This window comes from Neoarius graeffei, chromosome 11, assembly GCF_027579695.1.
Source record: "Neoarius graeffei isolate fNeoGra1 chromosome 11, fNeoGra1.pri, whole genome shotgun sequence".
Classification (NCBI taxonomy): Eukaryota; Metazoa; Chordata; class Actinopteri; order Siluriformes; family Ariidae; genus Neoarius; species Neoarius graeffei.
This window is the reverse complement of record NC_083579.1, coordinates 67,622,742-67,648,695: the sequence shown is the minus strand read 5'-3', so window position 1 is coordinate 67,648,695 and position 25,954 is coordinate 67,622,742. Positions and strand designations below refer to the sequence as shown.

General features: G+C 42.6%; 1 protein-coding gene across 7 annotated transcripts in view; it reads right to left on the bottom strand.

Annotated features, from left to right (window-relative positions):
• Positions 1-25,954, bottom strand: part of ttll5 (tubulin tyrosine ligase-like family, member 5) — a 231,636-nt gene that overhangs the window by 187,266 nt on the left and 18,416 nt on the right. For 6 of the 7 annotated variants that reach the window (XM_060934635.1, XM_060934633.1, XM_060934636.1 and 3 more), the window contains exons 6-12: positions 17,298-17,428; positions 17,084-17,166; positions 8,202-8,271; positions 8,031-8,115; positions 4,653-4,754; positions 2,640-2,731; positions 2,202-2,309 (exon numbers count right to left, since the gene is read on the bottom strand). In XM_060934635.1, coding sequence (XP_060790618.1) covers positions 2,202-2,309; positions 2,640-2,731; positions 4,653-4,754; positions 8,031-8,115; positions 8,202-8,271; positions 17,084-17,166; positions 17,298-17,428 — 671 coding nt within the window. The remainder of the gene's footprint in view (positions 1-2,201; positions 2,310-2,639; positions 2,732-4,652; positions 4,755-8,030; positions 8,116-8,201; positions 8,272-17,083; positions 17,167-17,297; positions 17,429-25,954) is intronic. The other variant, XM_060934638.1, reaches the window with a different exon arrangement.

Below are 25,954 nucleotides of genomic sequence, written 5' to 3'. Positions count from 1 at the left end.
GCCTCTCGCCCATAGTCAGCTGGGATAGGCTCCAGCCTGCCCGTGACCCTGTACAGGATAAGCGGTTATGGATAATGGATGGATGGATGGATGGATATTCCATGAGAGAGCACTTTTCAGATTAAAAAAGGAAAACATCATGAAGGCGACTGGGTTTTGGTGCAAAATGAAGAAGCGAGTCTGACAGTCAAAGTGTCCAGAAGAACTGTGTCACTGTGGCTGGTTCTGTAAGATGCTCAGTAAAACCTACAGCTCATTTCCTTATAAAACTGCACTCACTGGACCTGAGACTACTTCTTTTTTTTTTTTTTTTAAAGCAAAGGGTCGTCACACCAAATATGGACTTTGTTTCATTTATTATGGCTTACTGCTGTTTATGGTTTTTTTTTTTTTTTAAATGTTGAAACCTTTAATTTCATTATTTTTAAGCCATTTTTGGTCTTCAGTATTTCTTTACATGCGCCTACGACTTTTGCACAGGACTGTCTAAGGATTTTTACTAGCACCCTATCTGTATCTTCCCATATCCATTACATTCCAGTGACGTCTGCACCTGCATGGGCTGCTCATCTTCTGTCACGTACTGCTCTGCCCCAAACTTGCACTGACCCCACAGCCTGCCATACGCATTACAACAACCTCACCCTGTGGGCTCACTGACACCTCACTGGGGAATGTGAGAAAAAGAAGGAGGAGATACCATCTTTATAAGGGTGATTTTCAGATAGTGTAGCTTCGGGCTGGTATACAACATTTGCCACCTAAAACAACCAACGCTTCCTAGGGATTATTATGTCTACAAACATATAACAGTGCTGAAGGAATGACAGATGGATCGAGAGAGGTGGAAATGAGAAGGAAAATGCAATGGGTAGAGAGAGAAACAGGAGGGGGGACCCTGGGAGGTTTCGACAACGCAGTTTAAGCTCATTCCAATACCATTCCTTTCTGCTCTTCGAGGGATTGACAGAGAAAAAGGAGTGTGAAGTGAATGCCAAGGGGAGAGAGGGGGAGATTAACAGAGACTTTAGAGCCAAAGGAGGGAGGGAGGGAGCAATTAAGGCCAATACTAACAAAGGTAATGGCTCCAAAGAATTAAAAAAAAATAAACGTAAAAAAATAAATTCACACAGTTTTGCTGCAACTATTAAGAGATCTAGAAATAGCGATGTTAAACCTGCCTTAAATATAATCTTAGAATAATCAACCTACACTTTCCTAAGTTTAGAAATGAGTGAAATGATCACCAGTTTTTTCATTAGTGATGCATTTTCAACGACTCGTGATGAGTAAAGATGGTGTTTGCTGCAGAAACAATGAGGATCGGACACATGGTGACCATTAAATTTTATTACCGTTTCATATTCCAGATGTGGTTTTCATCTTCAATATACTTTTACTGGTTAAAAAGACTTATTTACAAATTAAGTCAAAAGGGTTAATTCATAAGAAGTGGAAAAAGGACCAAAAAAAAAAAAAAAAACAACGCTTTATGAAGTTTCAAGTATGAAGTCACTTGGAACGGAGTCTAAGAAAAATATTGCTATCGAACAGCAGTGTTACAGTACTGATTATTACAGACTAATCTTAGTAGAATTCGTTATAATTCTGCTTACTTACTGGCTGCACAGAAATGTGTTAAAGATCACGGAAGTAATTATAGTATAGGATTACACTATAACTAGAATAGAATGATTATAGCTTACTGACCAAGTATTGCTAAGTGATACAAGCCATGAGTATAACTTTATTTTCAGAAGGTTAATAACCAGTTTAGCTCACGCTAATCTTACACTGGGTTTTCGGTCTATCCGGGCTTGGGACTGGCGCTAAGTATGCACTGCCTCGTACAACCCAAGTGGCTGGGTATTTTACCTAATCTGCATGCCTTTGGACTGTCGGGGAAACCGGAGCACCCGGAGGAAACTCGCACAGACACGGGGAGAACATGCAAACTCCACACAGAAAGGCCCCCGTCGGCCGCGAGGTCCGAACCCAGAACCTTCTTGCTGTGAGGCGACAGTGCTACCCATACTCTTATGGTTATAGGATATACTCTCTTTATTTTAAACAAAACGTGGCAAGATATAGCAGGGCTAGGTTATCGAATGCAAACACATTTAAACTAGGTTGAAATCACAATTTTTTTTTTTTTTTTTAAATAATGTAATAATAGACTGTTATTTTCTGACCAGGCTTACCAAAGCAGTTGTTGCGATGGGGTACAAACATCTTGCAGGCTGTAGCAATCTGTAACTCTGCACTCAGCACAGCTTTAATGATGAGGTCCTCGATCTGACGCATCAGCACTGACGCACAACAGAGAACACTGCATGTTCTTCTCACACACACTCGGTACAGTTTAATCACTGTTTAATTCCCCACGTTTATGCCTTGAATTCTTCTTAAAATGTGAATTATTCATAGAGAGGTTTAATGCTGTGCTTTGATGTCAATGAAGTGAATTATAGGAACAATCTGCAAGCCTGAACGGCGATAATAACTGAACTAGATATTCAAATTCTGCATGTGTTTCTTAACGTTATATTCACAGTGATATTAGTCATTCATGAAATAACAGCACTTTCCAGTATAACAGACCAGGTGAATGTGATCCAATAAATTCGGCTTTTACTCACACGCGGTGTCCTTTCCCTCCTGTTTTAAATACCTCAGCATTGCGCTCATGCTCCATTTGTTCCCATAATCCTCTACTTCAGGGTCATCACAGCTGAAAAGGAAAAAAGGTCCTCAGTGGTTGACTCTGCCAAAACAGCACTGAGCAATGAGCACAGTGTAACAATGTTGACATGATTAACAAACAACGGGGATTATCTCATATCTGAGGACGCATTCCTTCTCCATTTGGGAACAAGGAACAACAGTGAGTGATGATTTAACTGTTCGTGACAGCTAAAATCTCTTCCAATTAGTGTCACATTCATCGAGATCTATTCCATTAACGAACTCTGAAAGGAAATAAGATGACCCCCATACAGCGAAAAGGTGCACAATGTTCTGACATCTAGTTTCAAACTAAAGACTACTTTTTAGCACTATGAGCTGAGGCCATGTAGAGACAAACAGGATTAGACACTTGATACATAAAGGCTTTTAAACTAACACGCTGAATCATAAACGAAGACCCGTCACGTTATATTTGCACACATACACTACCGTTCAAAAGTTTGGGGTCACTTTGAAATGTCCTTATTTTTGAAAGAAAAGCACTGTTCTTTTCAATGAAGATCACTTTAAACTAATCAGAAATACACTCTATACATTGCTAATGTGGTAAATGACTATTCTAGCTAAGGTGGTGTTTACATTAGACCGTATCCGTATCGTTTTCGTTGCGGATGCACTGTCCGTGCACATTAAAACGCCAGGAAACGACTCCACAGGCGGAACAATTTGAATCCGCCAGGGCCCACGTATTCAACCCAGTACGTATCTGATCTAGCCTGGGCCCGCCCATCCTAAGCGTGACGCAACATGAGGGCCTGTTGCGAGCTTAGTCTGGCCAGGCAAGCTATCTACAGCTCTTCCAAGCTCCCGAAAAATCGGGAACCAATCAACTTTGAGCATCTCCAACGGCCCTGGGTAGAGGCGTGTTCAAGGCACTGACGTAGTAGAACTGCGACCGGAAGCCATAGCTTAATCTACCAGTTAGCCCCGTCGCGTCACATACGTCAGAGGAAAGAGTGATGTGATTGGTTTAAGCTTCGTCACAGCCTTTTCTGGCTTCGACCAGTAGCAAACTGAGGCATTTCAGGGAGGCGGGTCAACCACGCACTTTGGGAAATGGTTGGGCTTAATATCTTGGCCAGACCAATAGCTCGTAGAGCTTTGCAGTCGCGTTAGCCAGACTATATCTGATCTGGTGCTGTGTAAACATTGAGGAACGAGGATACGCAGTGCTGAGCTCTAGCTGACGTCGTCATTGGACAACGTCACTGTGACATCCACCTTCCTGATTAGCTGGCGTTGGTCATGCCACGTTGGTCATGTGACACAACTGCTGAAAAACGGCGCGGACTTCACTTCCTGCTATTTGTGTGTGTACGCGAATCGTTTTAAAAACGTTAATCTGATGATCCGCTGATTCGAAATAATGTAAACAGGGCCTAAATTCTACTAAATGTCTGGTTTTTGGTGCAATATCTCCATAGGTGTATAGAGGCCCATTTCCAGCACTCCAGTGTTCTAATGGTACAATGTGTTTGCTCATTGCCTCAGAAGGCTAATGGATGATTAGAAAACCCTTGTACAATCATGTTAGCACAGCTGAAAACAGTTGAGCTCTTTAGAGAAGCTATAAAACTGACCTTCCTTTGAGCAGATTGAGTTTCTGGAGCATCACATTTGTGGGGTCGATTAAATGCTCAAAATGGCCAGAAAAATGTCTTGACTATATTTTCTATTCATTTTACAACTTATGGTGGTAAATAAAAGTGTGACTTTTCATGGAAAACACAAAATTGTCTGGGTGACCCCAAACTTTTGAACGGTAGTGTATGTAACAGGACTTGGTCCAAAACGTGGTAAATTTCACAAAAAGGTTTTAGCTTTCAGCACACAGCCTGGGTAGAAAAAACAGACCCGAGTACATAGCCCTACGGTACCTAAAGTTAGAATCGAGTCGACCTTACCTGACATAGTCACTGCTCTTCTTGTTTACACTGTAGTTGGTGAGGTGCATGAACTGGTTCTTGATGTTCTTCACAGCATGGTCATACTTCACAGTAGCAAATCTACAAATCAAACAAAGGAAGGCTCGAGTAAACAAAGGAAGTTGGATCATAATACGCTTCAGTGAAAAGTAATAAACTGCAGACAAGTGATTCCACGCAGATCCCTAATTTAGCGTTATTTCATAAAACAAGAATGAACAAGCTTAATAACTAATATTCTTCTGATTGAGACGACAAAAGCAAAGCTAGACAAGAAGTAGTGAGCTTTCATCCAGCGTCAAGAGCCGTCCCGGAGTGAGCTCCAAATATGCAAATGACACACAAGTGCATAGTAAAAAAATTAAATTAATTAGACACAGATTACATACACACTTTTTGTTCTTTTCTCAAGGTAGAACTCTGTCTTGTCAGTGTATAGCACTGCAGTATTTCAATGAGTGGTCACCACATGTAGAATAATGGGAATTTCCTGGCATAGTGAACCCTTGAATGCCTGCAAAGCCACTGGAATGTCTAAGCTAAAAGCTGGACTCGAAATTTTGCCAGAATTTAGGAAAGGTAGTTAATAATGGTTGATATAAACTGAAGCGTCACTCAGTGAAGGCCTTGCTTATGCCAAGGCTAACAGCGACAGACCAACCGTTTTACACATCGCCCCAGTCAATCTGATCCCTCAGACTCCTGCCGTGACATCTATCCAATACCTAACCAACTCCAACTGCTTTATTTCCTCAAAGCTGCCCTTAAAGCGTTTATTTCACAATTAGCACTACCAAACTACAGAACTATGATAAATGGGCTACAAAAGTGACTGTAAAATTTAAATAAATCAATATGACTACTGAATAACCTGTCTCACTGTCGATGTTGCATTCATGGTTTATATAGAAATGAAAACATTACAAATGAAAAGAACAACTGTAGATACTGCATCATGCACACGATAATAATGGCGAGAAAAACAATGAAAAGAATTGAAGACTTGATTTATTTAACCAGAAAATGTTTCTGCTGCCATCTAGTGGTCATACACCTCACACGAACACAAACATGACTGTTAATTTAAAGATGGTGACCTAACTGAATGATGTACAGTACCAGTGAAAAGTATGGACACACCTAATTCAATGGTTTATTTGTATTAATTAAAGGAAACTTTACGTCATAAAGTAATGATGGATGTCGTTTCTCTTTATTTAATTGAGCGGTTCTTAGATTAGATTAGATTAGATTAAACTTTATTGATCCCATTGGGCGGGTTCCCTCAGGGAAACTAAGATTCCAGCAGCATCATTACAGATAAACAGAGAAAAGAAATAGAGAAAACTTCTAGATAAATTAAAATGAAAATTTTCTTGTCATAATATGGATTACTACAGTTGTGGAACAGGGCTATTTACTGTATTTTTATTATTTATTTACTGTTAACTGTTTGATCTCAAATGCATTAAGAAGGCAAGAAACTGCACTAATTAACATTTGATGAGGCACCTGTTAATTGAAAAGCATTCCAGGTGACTCTCTCATGAAGCTCATCTCATCTCATCTCATTATCTCTAGCCGCTTTATCCTTCTACAGGGTCGCAGGCAAGCTGGAGCCTATCCCAGCTGACTACGGGCGAAAGGCGGGGTACACCCTGGACAAGTCGCCAGGTCATCACAGGGCTGACACATAGACACAGACAACCATTCACACTCACATTCACACCTACGCTCAATTTAGAGTCACCAGTTAACCTAACCTGCATGTCTTTGGACTGTGGGGGAAACCGGAGCACCCGGAGGAAACCCACGCGGACACGGGGAGAACATGCAAACTCCGCACAGAAAGGCCCTCGCCGGCCACGGGGCTCGAACCCGGACCTTCTTGCTGTGAGGCGACAGCGCTAACCACTACACCACCGTGCCGCCAGTTTGAAGAATCTAAAATATGAAATTTGTTTTGTTTAACAATTTTTTGTTGAGCACACAATTCCATTTCCATCAAATCATGCAGTCTGATTGGCTCGCGAGCGGTCTGGAATCCTACGATACGGACCCCAGTTAGAAAGAAAGAAAGAAAGCACAACTTCATTCATCACACACTTGTGAAATTCCTCTCTGCATTTAACCCATCTGAAGCAGTGAACACACACATGAGCAATGAGCATACATGCATACCCAGAGCAGTGGGCAACCATGCTAACAGCGCCCGGGGAGCAGTTGGGAGTTAGGTGCTTCGCTCAAGGGCACCTCAGCACAAGGCCGTCCCATATTAACCTAACCACGCGTCTTTGGACTGTGGGGGAAACCAGAGCACCGGCAGGAAACCCACGCAGACACGGGGAGAACATGAAAACTCTACACAGAAAGGCCCTCACCGGCCGGCCACTGGGCTCGAACGCAGAACCTTCGTGCTGTGAGGTGACTGTGCTAACCACTACATCACCGTGCCGCCCACGGTTACAGACCTTTGGCGACTCGCTCGTTCACAACAACAACAAACATAGTAGCAATTTTTTGTCAATATTTATTTTCACATTTATCAAATAAATAATAGCATTAATTTTACAGCATGGATAGCGATAACAACAGTGTTCACAGCGAAAGCGAGTTTTACTACCCTGATGAAGCTGAAATAAAAGAAAACATTTCAGGAGAAAGCCGAAAACGAATTTGTAGCAGGTTTGTTCTAAATATGGTTTCCCTTTCAGGCGCTCTCATTTTCTGTTAGAATTTGGTAAAGAAAAAAATAAATATATTATTTACCAGCTTAATGTCGGTCCGTATCGTGAAATACAGTGACCTCGGCCTTGAAAATACTGACCTCGGCCCAGAGGGCCTCGGTCAGTATTTTCAAGACCTCGGTCACGGTATTTCACGATACGGACCTCCCAGCTGGTAAATAATATGTTCCATATATTATTTCATAGTATTGATGTTTTCAGTATTGTTCTACAATGTAGAAAATAGTCAAAATACAGAAAAACCTATACCTGAGGAGCGGTGTACAAACTTTTGAGTGGTACTGTAACTAGATATGACTTATGACTATTTCTGCCCTTATACCCATGTGTCAATTTGAACAGAAATCAATATGGAATGCAAAGAAACATCAGGCTTAAGCAAATCTACTGAGCTGTACACAGGATCCTGGGCCAGACTATAACAACTATTGCTCGCTAAAAACAACCTAATACGCGACTGTCGTTTACAGTGCGTTTCCTGACAAGTGTGCACGAACATCAGTGTCACAGTAATCCATCGCTCACAGGGCAAAATGTTTAGTGCTTTAAAATATTAATCAAAACCTGACTGAATTCTGGGAGGAAAAATTACAGTACAAACAGCACTCACCTAGTTAACCCCTCTTCATAGACATAGATAACGATCGGGTCGTAAGACGTCACCAACACATATAATCGCACATCGAACTTAAAATCTGCATGAGAACGTGAAAGAAAATTAGAGAATACACGACAGCCAGTTGTTTCTAGAAAATGCTATTTGTTTTATCTGCATACACACCATCAATCAGTAATGGGTTGCTAATATACCGTGAGACCAGGATGTTTTCATCCAAGGAAATCTGACTTGGCTGGAAAAAAAAGAAACAAAACAAGCAAGACTTCAAATAAAATATTTAGGCCATGACGACTTGTCACTTTACTTTTGTTCTCGGTTTGTGACTCCAAATCTCACATCCTAGATCCAAATAGGGCCAGTTGTTTAGTAATTCCTGGTGTAAAATGTCCCTGAATGACCCATGTTAACAACTTTCCTCATTACATTATTAGATTATCAGTGAAAGAGAAAAACTGTTTAAAATTATTCAAATGCGTGGTAAACTTAAAGGAACAGTCCACCGTACTTCCATAATGAAATATGCTCTTATCTGAATTGAGACGAGCTGCTCCGTACCTCTCCGAGCTTTGCGCGACCTCCCAGTCAGTCAGACGCAGTCAGACGCGCTGTCACTCCTGTTAGCAATGTAGCTAGGCTCAGCATGGCCAATGGTATTTTTTGGGGCTGTAGTTAGATGCGACCAAACTCTTCCGCGTTTTTCCTGTTTACATAGGTTTATATGACCAGTGATATGAAACAAGTTCAGTTACACAAATTGAAACGTAGCGATTTTCTATGCTATGGAAAGTCCGCACTATAATGACAGGCGTACTAACACCTTCTGCGCGCTTCGGCAGCGCATTGATACAGAGCTCAGATATCAATGCGCTGCCGAAGCGCACAGAAGGTGTTAGTACGCCTGTCATTATAGTGCGGACTTTCCATAGCATAGAAAATCGCTACGTTTCAATTTGTGTAACTGAACTTGTTTCATATCACTGGTCATATAAACCTATGTAAACAGGAAAAACGCGGAAGAGTTTGGTCGCATCTAACTACAGCCCCAAAAAATACCATTGGCCATACTGAGCCTAGCTACATTGCTAACAGGAGTGACAGCACGTCTGACTGCGTCTGACTGACTGGGAGGTCGCGCAAAGCTCGGAGAGGTACGGAGCAGCTCGTCTCAATTCAGATAAGAGCATATTTCATTATGGAAGTACGGTGGACTGTTCCTTTAAACACTAAGTGACTGTGTTAAAAATACTCTTTTTTTTTTTTTTTAAAACATGTCCGATGTTTCTAAAATGTCAGAGACAAAATGAATGGACATTGCTGTGATATCATAAGCTCATAAGAACGCATATCTGCACCAGCATCGACACAGGACATTCCTGTGCCTGAAATTTGTTTCAGGTGGGGTTTGTTAAAGCTTAAGAGGTGCTGCTACCAACTTCACATCTGGCACCAGTTCGCACACAATCAAAAAAAAAACAAAAATCCTTTTTCCAAATATCACTAACATTCTTTCCACTTTCTCAAGAAGGATGGGTGCTACGTAATATGTCCAAGGCAGAAAATTATGAGAAGCACAGCCAAAACAGAATGCCTTGATGTGTTTGTGATTTATTCTGAGGCGCACAGATGTTTATGACACCTTTTTGGGTGTCTCTGGAATTACTGCATTCATTTTCTTCCTTTTTTTTTTTTTTTTTTTGAGGAGATGCTCAAAAAGTGTTCTTGGATCCACCCTGACCCAGACCAGAACAAAGGGCTGACTGCAGACAGATGAAGGAATACATGAAAGAATGAATGAATTTCTGTATTTCTGTACAGATAATGACAGATCTGCCATTGTTAAATAATGAAATGATGCTGCACAATGTTGAGCAGGAGTGCACCAGTGTACAGCGTATTTAATTTACTTTTCAATGATCGTCACATGAACATTATTTGTAAAGCATTAGATTTCATACTTGAAAGTTGGAGGTCTATTTAAAATATACGGGTCAAAATCTTCATCTTTTTTATCTTTCAGCCAAAACCAGAACATATCATTTTGACCATTTCTAGCCAAAATTTTCATTGCATCTCTAACAAATACATACAGTAAGCCAATGTTAAATACAGTGCTCAGCGTAAATGAGTGCACCCCCTTTGAAAAGTGACATTTTAAACAATATCTCAATGAACACAAACAATTTCCAAAATGTTGAAAAGATAAAGTTTAATATAACATCTGTTTAACTTATAACGGGAAAGTAAGGTTAATAAGATAAACTTAGATGACACATTTTTCAGTTTTACTCAAATTAGGGTGGTGCAAAAATGAGTACACCCCACAACAAAAACTACTACATCTAGTACTTTGTATGGCCTCCATGATTTTTAATGACGGCACCAAGTCTTCTAGGCATGGAATGAACAAGTTGGCGACATTTTGCAACATCAGTCTTTTTCCATTCTTCAACAACGACCTCTTTTAGTGGCTGGATGCTGGATGGAGAGTGATGCTCAACTTGTCTCTTCAGAATTCCCCAAAGAAAATAATTTCTTTCCACCACAAAGGTGAAGGCGACAAGATGATCAGCAAAGCTTTACTTATCAGTCAGAATACTGTAGCAAAAGTCGTACAAAAATTTAAGAAAGATGGAACTGCAACAATCTCACAGAGACGTCCAGGTGGAAGTTAACACCTCGACAGGAGCGTCTTCTGATGAGAAGGGCTGAAGAAAATCGGCATGCAAGTTCACTGCAGTTATCTAAAAAAGTAGAAAGCCAAACTGGGGTGACTATTTCCCGTGACACAATACGGCGTACACTGCAGAGGAATGGCATGCATGGAAAGAAGCCTCTCCTAAAGCCCAGGCATAAAAAAGCCTGCCTAGAGTTTGCCAGAGCCCATGCTGACAAAGATGAAGACTACTGGGACTCTATACTCTGGAGTGATGAGACCAAGATAAATGTTTTTGGAACTGATGGCTTCAAAACCGTATGGTGTCGCAAAGGTGAGGAATACAAAGAAAACTGCATGGTGCCTACAGTGAAACATGGTGGTGGCAGTGTCCTTATGTGGGGCTGCATGAGTGCTGCTGGTGTCGGGGAGCTGCATTTCATTGATGGCATCATGAATTCACAGACGTATTGCTCTATACTGAAAGAGAAGATGCTGCCATCACTCCGTGCCCTTGGTCATCATGCACTTTTCCAACATGACAATGATCCTAAACACACATCTAAGGCCACTGTTGGATTTCTGAAGAAGAACAGGGTGAAAGTGATTCAGTGGCCAAGTATGTCTCCTGATCTGAACCCAATCGAACACCTATGGGGAATTCTGAAGAGACAAGTTGAGCATCACTCTCCATCCAGCATCCAGTCACTAAAAGAGGTCGTTGTTGAAGAATGGAAAAAGATTGATGTTGCAAAATGTCGCCAACTTGTTCATTCCATGCCGAGAAGACTTGGTGCTGTCATTAAAAATCATGGAGGCCATACAAAGTACTAGATGTGGTAGTTTTTGTTGTGGGGTGTACTCATTTTTGCACCACCCTAATTTGAGTAAAACTGAAAAAATGTGTAATCCAAGTTATATTATTAGCCTTACTTTCCCATTACAAGTTAAACAGATGTTATATTAAACTTTATCTTTTCAACATTTTGGAAATTGTTGGTGTTCATTGAGATATTGTTTAAAATGTCACTTTTCAAAGGGGGTGCACTCATTTACGCTGAGCGCTGTATACAGTACCAGTCAAAAGTTTGGACAAACCTACTCATTCATAGTTTTTTCTGTATTTTGACTTTTTTCTACATTGTCGGGGTGGCACGGTGGTGTAGTGGTTAGCACTGTCACCTCACAGCAAGAAGGTTCTGGGTTCGAGCCCAGTGGCCGATGGGGGCCTTTCTGTATGGAGTTTGCATGTTCTACCCATCATAGGGGTGTTCACACAGCAACTTTTACTCCGGTGTAGCACCGGGGCTGCCCCGGTAGAGCGTTCACACGGTACAAAGTTATACCGGTGTAGCCCCTGAAAGCTGCTTAAACCGGTGCAAATCTAACCCTGCTCGGGAGGTGGTTTAAGAAATTTACTCCGGAGTAAATGCTAGTTTGCGGGGCAGCACCGATATAAAATGGGACGTCTGCACGCTACAGGGGTAGACTCGCTACGCGTGAGGAGAGTTGATTACATACGGGCATTGCATAATTTGCATCCTGGTATTTTGCGCTTCCAAAATAGCGAATATCAACAACAACAGAACTGCGTGTCTTCCAGTGTTGCCAGATTGGGTGTTTTTAAGTGCATTTTGGCGGATTTGAACATATTTTGGGCTGGAAAACGTCAGCAGTATCTGGCAACACTGGTGTCTTCATCCACGTTGTTTTCCCGGCGCTTGGTGATGCCATGACAACTGGGAAAAGGAAGTACATTTTCACGCATGCGCATATTTCATTTCCGCAATATTACTATCGTATAGCACGGTCGCAAAAACTGCCGTGTGAACGCAAGTGGGGCTGCACCGGTGCTAACACGCTTCTCTCTAGTAAGCAGGTTTGTGACGTGTGAACGCTCCACAAAATTTACACCGGTGTAAGATATATCGCAACAAAATACATCGGTGCAGCATCGATGCAAATATGTGCCATGTGAACACCCCTTATGTCTTCATGGGTTTCCTCCACAGTCCAAAAAGACATGCAGTTACGTTAACTGGCTACTCTAAATTGCCCATACATGTGTATATGTGTGTGTATATATATATATATATATGATTGCGCAGAAAGGAACTGGACACCCTACTGCTGTAATTCTGGCCAAGTCAACCAAACACGGTTCGCCTCAAGCCTGGATCAGGTTCAGCAGTGACAACACTGTTGAACAATACTGAAGACATCAAAACGATGAAACAACATCTGGAACAAGTATGGGATTATGTGATAATTTTTTTTTTTAATTTATCAAAAAACATTTTTGATATATTAGATTCTTCAAAGTAGCCAGTGTTTCCCTTGATGACACTTTGCACCCTATTAGCATTATCTTAACCAGCTTCATGAGAGAGTCGCCTGGAATGCTTTTCAATTAACAGGTGCCTCGTCAAAAGTTAATTAGTGGACAAGTTTCTTGCTTTCGTGAAGCTAAACGGCCTTTCGATTTCATAAAATCGGTGGAATTTAGTTCCTTCTGAAATTTGGTCATTGTGATATACAACCCCGATTCCAAAAAAGGTGGGACAAAGTACAAATTGTAAATAAAAACGGAATGCAATGATGTGGAAGTTTCAAAATTCCATATTTTATTCAGAATAGAACATAGATGACATAGCAAATGTTTAAACTGAGAAAATGTATCATTTAAAGAGAAAAATTAGGTGATTTTAAATTTCATGACAACAGCACATCTCAAAAAAGTTGGGACAAGGCCATGTTTACCACTGTGAGACATCCCTTTTTCTCTTTACAACAGTCTGTAAACGTCTGGGGACTGAGGAGACAAGTTGCTCAAGTTTAGGGACAGGAATGTTAACCCATTCTTGTCTAATGTAGGATTCTAGTTGCTCAACTGTCTTAGGTCTTTTTTGTCGTATCTTCCGTTTTATGATGCGCCAAATGTTTTCTATGGGTGAAAGATCTGGACTGCAGGCTGGCCAGTTCAGTACCCGGACCCTTCTTCTACGCAGCCATGATGCTATAACTGATGCAGTATGTGGTTTGGCATTGTCATGTTGGAAAATGCAAGGTCTTCCCTGAAAGAGACGTCGTCTGGATGGGAGCATATGTTGCTCTAGAACCTGGATATACCTTTCAGCATTGATGGTGTCTTTCCAGATGTGTAAGCTGCCCATGCCACACGCACTAATGCAACCCCATACCATCAGAGATGCAGGCTTCTGAACTGAGCGCTGATAACAACTTGGGTCGTCCTTCTCCTCTTTAGTCCGAATGACACGGCGTCCCTGATTTCCATAAAGAACTTCAAATTTTGATTCGTCTGACCACAGAACAGTTTTCCACTTTGCCACAGTCCATTTTAAATGAGCCTTGGCCCAGAGAAGACGTCTGCGCTTCTGGATCGTGTTTAGATACGGCTTCTTCTTTGAACTATAGAGTTTTAGCTGGCAACGGCGGATGGCACAGTGAATTGTGTTCACAGATAATGTTCTCTGGAAATATTCCTGAGCCCATTTTGTGATTTCCAATACAGAAGCATGCCTGTATGTGATGCAGTGCCGTCTAAGGGCCCAAAGATCACGGGCACCCAGTATGGTTTTCCGGTCTTGACCCTTACGCACAGAGATTCTTCCAGATTCTCTGAATCTTTTGATGATATTATGCACTGTAGATGATGATATGTTCAAACTCTTTGCAATTTTACACTGTCGAACTCCTTTCTGATATTGCTCCACTATTTGTCAGCGCAGAATTAGGGGGATTGGTGATCCTCTTCCCATCTTTACTTCTCAGAGCCGCTGCCACTCCAAGATGCTCTTTTTATACCCAGTCATGTTAATGACCTATTGCCAATTGACCTAATGAGTTGCAATTTGGTCCTCCAGCTGTTCCTTTTTTGTACCTTTAACTTTTCCAGCCTCTTATTGCCCCTGTCCCAACTTTTTTGAGATGTGCTGCTGTCATGAAATTTCAAATGAGCCAATATTTGGCATGAAATTTCAAAATGTCTCACTTTCGACATTTGATATGTTGTCTATGTTCTATTGTGAATACAATATCAGTTTTTAAGATTTGTAAATTATTGCATTCTGTTTTTATTTACATTTGTACTTTGTCCCAACTTTTTTGGAATCAGGGTTGTACGCTTATTTCTGTAACATCTCAAAAAAAAAAAAAAAAACGCCCATTCTGTGGCTGGGAAGTTATTTAATTTGAGGAGATTCCCAAGCAAATAATGTGCATGAAATCGCTCGCTTTGCGCAGTCAAGCAGACAGAGGAAGTCGTGTGTGGCATGCGCAGGTTTATCTTCTTCTTCTTCTTTTGGGTTTTACGGCAGCTGGCATCCACAGTGTTGCATTACTGCCATGTACAGGTTTACCTTTGAGCGTGCACTGACAGTTACATCATTCTGTCGCTAAACGAACAGCTGATCACACCGAGGTGCTCGCTGACCGCCGATATTTATTAGTTTGGTCCTGCGTTTCCTTTCCTTCGCATATAACATACCGTCTTTTCTTCTCGCTTTCTGTTACTGTAGTCGGTCTTTCACGTTTCATTTGCGTCCTACATTTTCCTCTCCTGTTTTAAATTTGTATCCCACAATGCCTTGCGCGAACGGGGAAAGCCCACTACGTCATGCATGACGTAGTATCTTGAATTGGGTCATGGTGAAGCGAATAAAAATAGTGGAGAATTTAGGGCCACGTGGCCCTAAATTTATTAATTGTTCGGTTTGGGTTTTTTTTTAAACTAATAAAATTGGAAGTCTGTGATTCAAATTCAGTAGCTTTCGGTCCACTAAACAAAAATAATTGGTGTCAGGGAAAATTCTTTTTATGACCTACATTTGAAAAACCTGAAAGGCGGTCTAGCTTTAATGCATTTGAGATCAAACAGGAAATAGTAAATAATAAAAATACAGTAAAACAGCCCTATTCCACAACTGTAGTAATCCATATTACGTCAAGAACCGCTCAAGTAATTAAAGAGAAACGACATCCATCATTACTTTAAGACATGAAGAAGTGTCTTTTAATTAATAAAAATAAAGAAAAACTATTGAATTAGAAGCTGTGTCCAAGCTTTTGACTGGTACTATATACTAATGTTAGCTAAATCGAAAATACACCGATAGATTTTATTCTACATAAATGAACTCAAAATATTCTCTATTTACCATGACAGAAATGGAGAGTGCAGAAGATCAGAAAAGGTGATGAGGCTTTCAGGAACTATTTGTTAATACTGGAGATTTCAAAACACCAGCACAGATCGTTCCACAAGACTGCTCTTTTGCCATATTTTTGAGTGATTTGAGCCAATCGTTTGGATTTTTGCTTCACCATGTTTGCACAGAATTGAGAGAGTCTTGATTCAAATGTTACTTACACACTAAATGAACATTCGTGTGATCTCATAAGCTCACAAGACTGCATATCTACACCCGCACCAACAAGGGACATTCCTGTGCCTGAAATTTGTTTCATTTGGGGTTTGTTAAAGTGCATATCACGGGTAAATTCAGGAGCAAGATCAATGTAATTCTCCTATTTTATATTAAACTTTGGTCAAATATCTGTCACATTCTGCATTCTCTGCAATTTTTTTTACCTTGCGCAATACCAGAAAAATTCAGTTGAAATCAAGCCATTTGAGGCGAATTGGTCCACCTCTGAAAAAACTTGGCATTTGGATTTCCCGGCAAACATTGATTTTCGTGACGTCGCGTGCGGGACGCCTCCCTCTGAATCCTACGTCAGCGCTGGTTTGTTTATGAGAAAACGACCTGGTGGTTTTCTGCAAATTTCTTCAACGTTATCGCGCGATTATTAAAATGGTTAACAGATGTATCGTAGGAGGGTGTAGCAACACCAATCTTGCTGGGATTAGTACTCATCGTTTCCCAAAAGACCGGACAAAGAGAGAAACGGGAGCGCTTGGTCTACACAGGCTGTGCACTGAAACCGTGCAAAGCTCGCGCAGCCTGCTGGCGCTTCCGCAGGTGACGTCACGAATCTGGCTCCAGACTCCCTTGGGATTTTTCCAGACGCGTTTTGTTATTTTATTTTTTTCTGCTGTAGACAGATGGCCTTGTGCAAAATTACCCTTCTGGATGAGTGTGTAAAGGGACATACTTTCATATTTTTAAAAAAAAACGAATTTGGTCCAGGATCTGCACTTTAAAGCTTCGGAGGTGCTGCTACCAACTTCACATCTGTGAACATGCGGTCACTGGCTGCTGAAATCCTGGCTCTGTGTGCACATGTACGTTGAAAATGAATAGTCGCCCGTCACGTTCTTGCTTGCTAGTATGAATGTAGGGTAAGACCCCTGCAGGCGTATCAGCAACAACTTAAATCCTACTAACTCCAGCAGCGTTCATGGACTTACACTGCTGACCAGGTAGATGCCTCTGCCTCTGGAAGACGCAACAGGTTTGATAATCCATGGACCCTTGTCCTTACAGAAGGTGTCTACAGTTCAAACAAGGAGATGGAGGAGGAGATTAAACTGCAGTGGAAGAGCAGATGAGTACAGAGCTTTCATGCTCGATCTAGTTTACATTAAACAACTTAGCGTAACTCAAATAACGAGTTACACTCACTGCAAAATTCCTGATATTCCGCAGGAAGAACGAAGGTCTGAGGTACAATGTGGAAGTTTTGAAAGCCATGAGCCTGCTGCATCCGCTGAATGTTTTTGTACAGCCGGTCTTTCCGTGTCAGCTCATTTGACCTGGAAATAAACAAACATGAGAGCACTTCAAACAAAATCATCTGAAAAACATATCCTGGAGCAGAAGATAGAAGCCAAGAAGCCTTGATTTGTCAGACGCACTGTGATGCCGTGGCTGGCCACCACGTCATCACGTAAGTTCTCACGGCGCTTGCCTTGAACTTTCAGGACGCTTTCTCCCCATTCAAACTGCCTCGTGGATTACTACCTGATAAAGACATTACAGCGGACTGTCGCGTGAGTTTACACTGTTTATATGTTGTGTTTCATGTGCAGTATTATCTTAACTCGGGTGCACACGGTTAAGTTTGCTGTCAAACATTTTACATGTCTTAAACTCCACGAAACGCCGACATAAACATTCCAGAGACAGCAGCCGCGATATGTTTATTTAATTATTCTCGCGTGTAAACTTTCTTGCCAGTGTAATCAACATGTTTTAAAGCTATAAGAGTTTGCTAATGTCTATAAAATGTGTGATAACCAACTTACCAGTGCCGTAGCGTTTCCTCACTCTTGTAAAAGAGTCCGCACGGTCACTGTTGAGTTGATATACTGGTGTTCTCAGGTTAGGCGTGTTCAGGCATGCACAAGCGCTGCGCGTACTTAATTATGGTATGTTCCAAGTTGTGTTATCTTGTGTTTCAAGCTAAAATTATGATTTTAGTACATGTACTATTGGTTTCTATGCTAGCACATTTGATTTGTATTTCAGTATTTTCTTGTATTTATTTTCTTTTGCTTATTTCAGTGCTCCACTGTCAGTTTACCCCCATGTAATTTGTAACAGTGGTATGATCCATTGGGGGAACGAGTACTCGAACTCTGTTAAAAGAGTTACCTGGGTTAGTCTAGGGGGGCCAGCGATGAGTGCGGACCTGTGAGTGGTAGGCCTTGTTAACTCAGACCATTAGACCGTATCGGTCTCGTTTTCTTCGCGGATGCACTGTCCGTTTACATTAAAACGCCTGGAAACGCCGGGAAACGGGAATCCGCCAGGGTCCACGTATTCAATCCAGATCGTGTCAGCTCCGGTGCTGTGTAAACATTGAGAATACGCGGATACGCTGTGCTGAGCTCTAGCTGGCGTCGTCATTGGACAACGTCACTGTGACATCCACCTTCCTGATTCGCTCGCGTTGGTCATGTGACGCGACTGCTGAAAAACGGCGCGGACTTCCGCCTTGTATCACCTTTCATTAAAGAGTATAAAAGTATGAAAATACTGCAAATACTGATGCAAATACTGCCCATTGTGTAGTTATGATGGTCTTTAAGCTTGCCATCCTTCCACTTGCAAGTGGTAAGTGACTTGCACACAGCGGCTCAGTCCCGAATCACTGCTCGTGCACTACACTCGCGCGCTCTGTGAGCTGCGCAGGGCCGGAGTGCGCACCCTCCAGAGGGCACTCGCTGTTCAGGGCGGAGTGATTTGGAGCGCAGCCGCTGAGGAGGAAGCGATGAGCCGCACTGACGCATTTCAACTTACGTGCCGAATTAGTCATGTGATTAGCATATCCGTGTATTGGCGTTGCTGTGTGCACGCGAATCGTGTATTGGCGTTGCTGTGTGCACGCTAATCGTTTTTAAAAACGTTAATCTGATGATCCGCTGATACGGTCTAATGTAAACCCCACCTCAGTGTCTGAGTGATTTTGTATTTGATATTGCTGTAGTTAGCTAGCTTTATTTCCAGTATTATTTTTTGCCTTTTTTTTGACCATCGTGTCATTATTTATTTTCAGTTTTTTTTTGATTCACTGTAAATATTCTGCACGGTTTTGGGGGCTGTTATTAGTTAAAAATAAATTTAACCATCCTTTGCGTACATCATCCTTCTCCTGACTCCTCATTGGTTACAAAGACTTGCCTTCCACGGTTACCCGTCTCTACACGCACACTCAGGCACAGACTTAAAGTGCATACCACGGGTAAATTCAGGAGCAAGATCCATGTAATTCTCCTATTTTATATTAAACTTTGGTCAAATATCTGTCACATTCTGCATTCTCTGCGATTTTTTTTACCTTGCGCAATACCAGAAAAATTCAGTTGAAATCAAGCCATTTGAGGCGAATTGGTCCGCCTCTGAAAAAACTTGGCATTTGGATTTCCCGGCAAACATTGATTTTCGTGACGTCGCGTGCGGGACGCCTCCCTCTGAATCCTACGTCAGCGCTGGTTTGTTTATGAGAAAACGATCTGGTGGTTTTCTGCAAATTTCTTCAACGTTATCGCGTAATTATTAAAATGGTTAACAGATGTATCGTAGGAGGGTGTAGCAACACCAATCTTGCTGGGATTAGTACTCATCGTTTCCCAAAAGACCGGACGATGAGAGAGAAATGGGAGCGCTTGGTCTACACAGGCTGTGCACTGAAACCGTGCAAAGCTCGCGCAGCCTGCTGGCGCTTCCGCAGGTGACGTCACGATTCTGGCTCCAGACTCCCTTGGGATTTTTCCAGAAGCGTTTTGTTATTTTATTTTTTTCTGCTGTAGACAGATGGCCTTGTGCAAAATTACCCTTCTGGATGAGTGTGTAAAGGGACATACTTTCATACAAAAAAAAAACAAAACGAAATTGGTCCAGAATATGCACTTTAAGCACACCGTGAAATTTAGCCCATCTAAAGCAGTAAACACGCACATGCACACACAAGTGAGCCATGAGCACACACACATACCCAGAGCAATGGGCAGCTATGTTACAGCACCTGGAGAGCAGTTGTGGGTTAGGTGCCCTTGCTCATGGGCACTTCAGCCCAACCTCAGGCCATGGCTGCCCAATGTTAACCTAACCGCATGTCTCTGAACTGTGGAGGAAACCGGAGCATCGCAGGGCTGACACATCGAGACAACCAACCATTCACACTCACACCTACGGTCAATTTAGAGCCACCAGTTAGCCTAGCCTGCATGTCTTTGGACTGTGGGGGAAACCGGAGCACCCGGAGGAAACCCACGCAGACACGGGGAGAACATACAAAGTCCATACAGAAAGGCCCCCTTTAGCCGCTGGGCTCGAACCCAGAACCTTCTTGCTGTGAGGCGACAGTGCTAACCACTACTGAAAATAACATTACAAGTTCTTACAAGCTCTAACAGCTGACTGATGTCTTCGAAGACATCTTTAACATCTACCTGGCAAAGGCTGCTGTCCCTTTCTTCTTCTTCTGGCTGCTCCCGATTAGGGGTCACCACAGCAGATCTTTCGTCTCCATTGCTCCCTGTCTTCCGCATCCTTCTCTACCACACCTGCCACTTTCACGTCTTCTCTCACCACATCCATGTATCTCCTCTTTGGCCTTCCTCGTTTTCATGTGCCTGGCAGTTCAATCCTCAACATTCTCCTTCCAACATGCTCTACATCTCTTCTCAGGATGTGCCCATACCATCTCCGTCTCATCTCTCTTAGCTTAATTCCCAAGCTCTCCACATGTGCTGTCCCTCTGATGTGCTCGTTCCTTATCCTGTCCAACCTCCCATCGCAAACCTTAACATCCTCAACTCCGCCACCTCTGACTTTGCCTCCTGTCTCTTCGTTAAGGGTACGGTCTCCAATCTGTACATCACAGCTGGTCTCACGACTGTCTTATACATCTTACCTTTCACTTCTGCTGGGACTTTCCTATCACAAATGACTCCCGAAATCCTTCTCCAACTGCTCCACCCTGCCTGCGCTCTCTTTCTCACCTCACTATCGCAGCCCCCATTTTCCTGCACAGTTGACCCCAGAGACTTGAATTCACCAACTTGCTTTACATCTACTCCTTGCATCTTCACTACACTCTCATCCCCGTTCTCACTGATGCACATGTACTCTGTTTTGCTACTGCTCACCTTCATTCCTCTGCATACCTCCATCTCTCTAAACCCAACTCAACCTCCTTTCTACTTTCACCGCATATCATCCGCAAACATCATGTTCCATGGTGACTCTTGCCTCACCTCATCTGTCAAGCTATCCATCACTATGGCAAACAAGAAAGGACTCAAAGCAGATCCTTGATGAAGTGGCTGCTGTCCCTACCTGCTGCAAATAGGCCACCATCATCCCTGATACCAAAGAAGCCTCCAGTTACATGCCTTAATAATGACTGCCCCAATGCACTTACCCCAATCGCCATGAAGTCCAGCTACGCTGGACTATCACCAGCATGCTTCCCAGGAATATTGCTCCACCACAGATGCCACATCTTCTGCCATCACCCTGGCTTTATCCCACATGGACAACACACTTCGGTTAGAATGCTGTTCACCGACTTCACCTCAGCATTTAACACCATCATACCTCAGATACTGATCCACAAACTCCACACACTCAAATTAAGAACTTCAACATGCAACTAGGCCTAAGACACACAGTATCCAACAAAGATCATCCTGAGCCATCATATTTAACACCAAAACCCCCTAGGGCTGTGTATCATGTCCTCTCCTGTACACACTGCTCACCCAACTGTGTCGCTAACCATCACAGAAACCACATCAAGTTTGCTGACAACACCACTGTCATAGAGCTTATCACCAACAAGGATGAGACAGCCTGCAGAGAGGTGGTATGGCAACTAGAGTCCTCGTGCAAGGACAACAATCTCTCTCTGAATGTCAACAAAATGAAAAAAAAAGACAATTGCAGACTTCAGAAGGACACAGGCAGCTCGCTCATTCCTGCACATCAGCAGCACTACAGCAGAAACAGTGAACAGCTTCAAGTTCTTATGAGTACACATCCCCAACAACCTCATGGCCCCTGAACACACACTCCTTAGTGAAGAAAGCTCAACAACACCTCTAGTTCCTAAGAAGACGTGTTAAAGGAGAACTGAAGTCATTTTTAAACTTGCTTTATTTCTTAATTAACGTGTTATTCAATTACGTTTTCGGTTTTAGTAACCTTATATCGTGACTCGTATTGGCAACTAACTGCAATTAAATATTATACTTATCGGCCTGTTCGGTTTTTAGCCGTGTTGAATTTAGTTCGTTTGGTCCACGGCAGACGGCGCTTATCCGCGCGATCTTCACGAGACTTGTGCGAGACTTTGAAACGCGAAGCGTCAGCCAGGTGTCAGTGCCGCCATTTTGAAAACTGCTTTCCAAACGAAATATTGCACAAAACGAGTTTAAATGACGATTACTGCCTACTTTTTTCAAACTTTCCTGATAGCTATCAAAACAAACAAAACTTCCGGTTTGATTACGTCAGCATTCGAAAGAGGGTGCGCGCGTCTTTTGACAGCGTTGGCAGATGTAGGTCGCTTTGATTTCCGCTGTACGTTTTACTTCCGTCCTACGATGTCTCGCACAGGTCTCAACGAATCTCGTTTACGGCCGTTGCTTTGACATATGACGTTTAATTTACACCAAAGAACTGATTTCACACAGCTCTCATTGAGCATTAATGGTTAAGCGATTGATTAGGCAAAGTCAACATCTAATTAAATACTCTTCTATGCCTGTGGGTGGCAGTAGGTAGCACGATTAGTCATGAATATATTAATTTCAGACAACAGAATTAGAGATGCAGGTAGGCCATTATCCCTGCGTCTGAAATCCCTCACTCGTTCACTACTCCCTATATAGGGAATTACTATATAGAGGACTATATAGTGAGCTCATTGGTAAAATGAAAAAACGCTTTCGGACACTAGTCAGTCATGCTGGTGTTTACGTCATTACTGTCGCACAATTAAAATGTGCCAGATCAGTTGGCCGGTGGGTTTTCAAAATAATAAATGCATGCTTGTATTTTTATGATAAATCCATATTATACTGAGCGTATTTCCTACATTAATCAATACAAAGTACCTGCATCTTTCAGTTCTTCTTAAATCAAGGCTGAATACTTTCTTCTTTGCCGCTGCCTTTTATTAAATCAAATTTGATTTCTTTCAGCGCAACCGCAATGCATGATGGGATATATTGCTTTGGTTGGTCACCATCGGTTGTACACTACTTTTCGTGATGCATTGTGGGATACTTTGAGTGCACTATACAGGGTGTAAATAATCCTCACTAAGGTTTCGGACAGCACTACAAAATGGCGTCCCCACTATATAGTGCCCTATATAGTGAGTAGGGAGCGATTTCAGACACAGGGTAGGAGTTTCCAATTGTGGCAAATAGAGCTATTTCAATATTCCTTCCATTTTCCACAACATATCTATGTAAGGTTGGCTTTTCAAGCCTAATTGCTGTAAAAACTAAAAACAGAGAATGGCTGAGAGCAGTTGAGGAAGAGTAGTCTGGTTAACACCAGACCACATCACAAGTGAAATATGGTCTGGAATCCGCCTATTGAATTTCTCGTAAGGGAGGTGTGGTTTACGATTGTCAACGGCCGTTTATTGGACGTTGCGAATGTCTATCATTTGGCGTATACGTAGCCCATGGCCAATCATGGCAGTTGTACCCGGTGACGTAGTTAGAGCGACGAAGAGGCGAAGAAGAGAAGGAAAGAGAAAGAGAAGGCAAAACAAAAATAGGAAAACAATGGCACCGAACGATTACTGCCGTTTGTGCAAGATAAAGCTTGATCGAAAGTTTGGTTCGTATCGCTCGCCGCCATGTTAAATGTGATCCGTAAACAGTCCCAAATAAACTACAAGCTTCCGTTTGTCGAGTAGTACGCGTCACCGTCTTTCCACCCCTCCCCACTCTCTGATTGGCTCCCTAACTCAGGCGAGCCTTTAGACCATAGTTTCCATGCTGTCTTTTCAGATCGGAACGATTGTGCAAAGCAGCACGGGATTTCCCGGGCTAGAGGAAGAGCTCCCTGGGTGACTTTTGTCAATTCCTCTCAGGATATCAGCTTTATGTTTATCTAAATAGGACCAGGTTTTGCACTACAATAAGTCCTTATAATATGCCTCATCAAAAAATTCCCGTGCAGGGACTGGCTAGGGATGGCTCACATGACATAAAACAGTTCCACCATTGATTTGATTTAGCAATCTATCTTGTGACATCAAAAAAAAAAAAAGTGGATATGGTGTAAGTCAGTCATGGTATATCCTGGATATACCATGAACTGATGTCACAATTTCAAACTTTATGGCCGACTCGAGTCACAGCTGTGGCTCCGCGAGCATTTGTGTGTGTGTAGATCTATGTATCATGATCACACCTAATGAGGCAGAGTTAGACTTCTAGTGCTTTTTTTTTTCAGGTCTATTTCTAATTCTTTGTAGTTAACACTTTTAGTTTGACATTTTTTGATGAAATCAAATATACCATGCACTGAGAGTACCAGTAATCATGGATTCTCTTTGGTGACTGACAAAGTACTATTTTTCTTCAGGGCTGTGTCCCTTACAAAATAACACTATGCCAGTCACCGAAAAGAATCCATAATTTTAACCGGAGCCTCTCAGTGTCTGGTATATTTGATTACTATGATCGTCTACTACGGTGGTGTAGTGGTTAGCGCCGTCGCCTCACAGCAAGAAGGTTCTGGATTTGAGCCCAGCGGCCGGCGAGGGCCTTTCTGTGCGGAGTTTGCATGTTCTCCCCGTGTCCGCGTGGGTTTCCTCCGGGTGCTCCAGTTTCCCCCACAGTCCAAAGACATGCAGGTTAGGTTAACTGGTGACTCTAAATTGACCGTAGGTGTGAATGTGTGTGTGTGAATGGTTGTTTGTGTCTATGTGTCAGCCCTGTGATGACCTGGCGACTTGTCCAGAGTGTACCCCACCTCTCACCTCTTGGGCGGCACGGTGGTGTAGTGGTTAGCACGGTCGCCTCACAGCAAGAAGGTTCTGGGTTCGAGCCCAGTGGCTGAAGGGGGCCTTTCTGTATGGAGTTTGCATGTTCTCCCTGTGTCTGCGTGGGTTTCCTTCGGGTGCTCCGGTTTCCCCCACAGTCCAAAGACATGCAGTTAGGTTGACGTGGGGCAGCCTTGGGCTGAGGTGCCCTTGAGCAACGTACCGAACCCCTGACTGCTCCCCGGGCGCTGTAGTGTGGCTGCCCACTGCTCTGGGTGTGTGCGTGTGCGTGTGTTCACTGCTTCAGATGGGTTAAATGCAGAGGATGAATTTCACTGTGCTTGAAGTGTGCATGTGACGAATAAAGGTTTCTTTTCTTCTTTCTTCATAGTTAGCTGGGATAGGCTCCAGCTTGCCTGCGACCCTGTAGGACAGGATAAAGCGGCTACAGATGATGGATGGATGGATGGATGGATGGATGGATGGATGGATGGATGGATGGATGGATGGATGGATGGATGGATGGATGGATGGATGGATGGATGGATGGATGGATGGATGGATGGATGGATGGATGGATGGATGGATGGATGGATGGATGGATGGATGGATGGATGGATGGATGGATGGATGGATGGGATGGTGTTCTGCCATGGGATATTTTCAATGTCAAAAATATGCCGTGGCACAAAAAAAAAAAAAAAAAAGTTAGAAAAACACTGGTTGATTATATAGTGTTGTGTCCAGTCTATTGTCTGACTATTTGCACTGCTGTCTGCTGCTGTTTTATGTTAAATGTAGCTCCAGGTCCGGGAGGAACTCT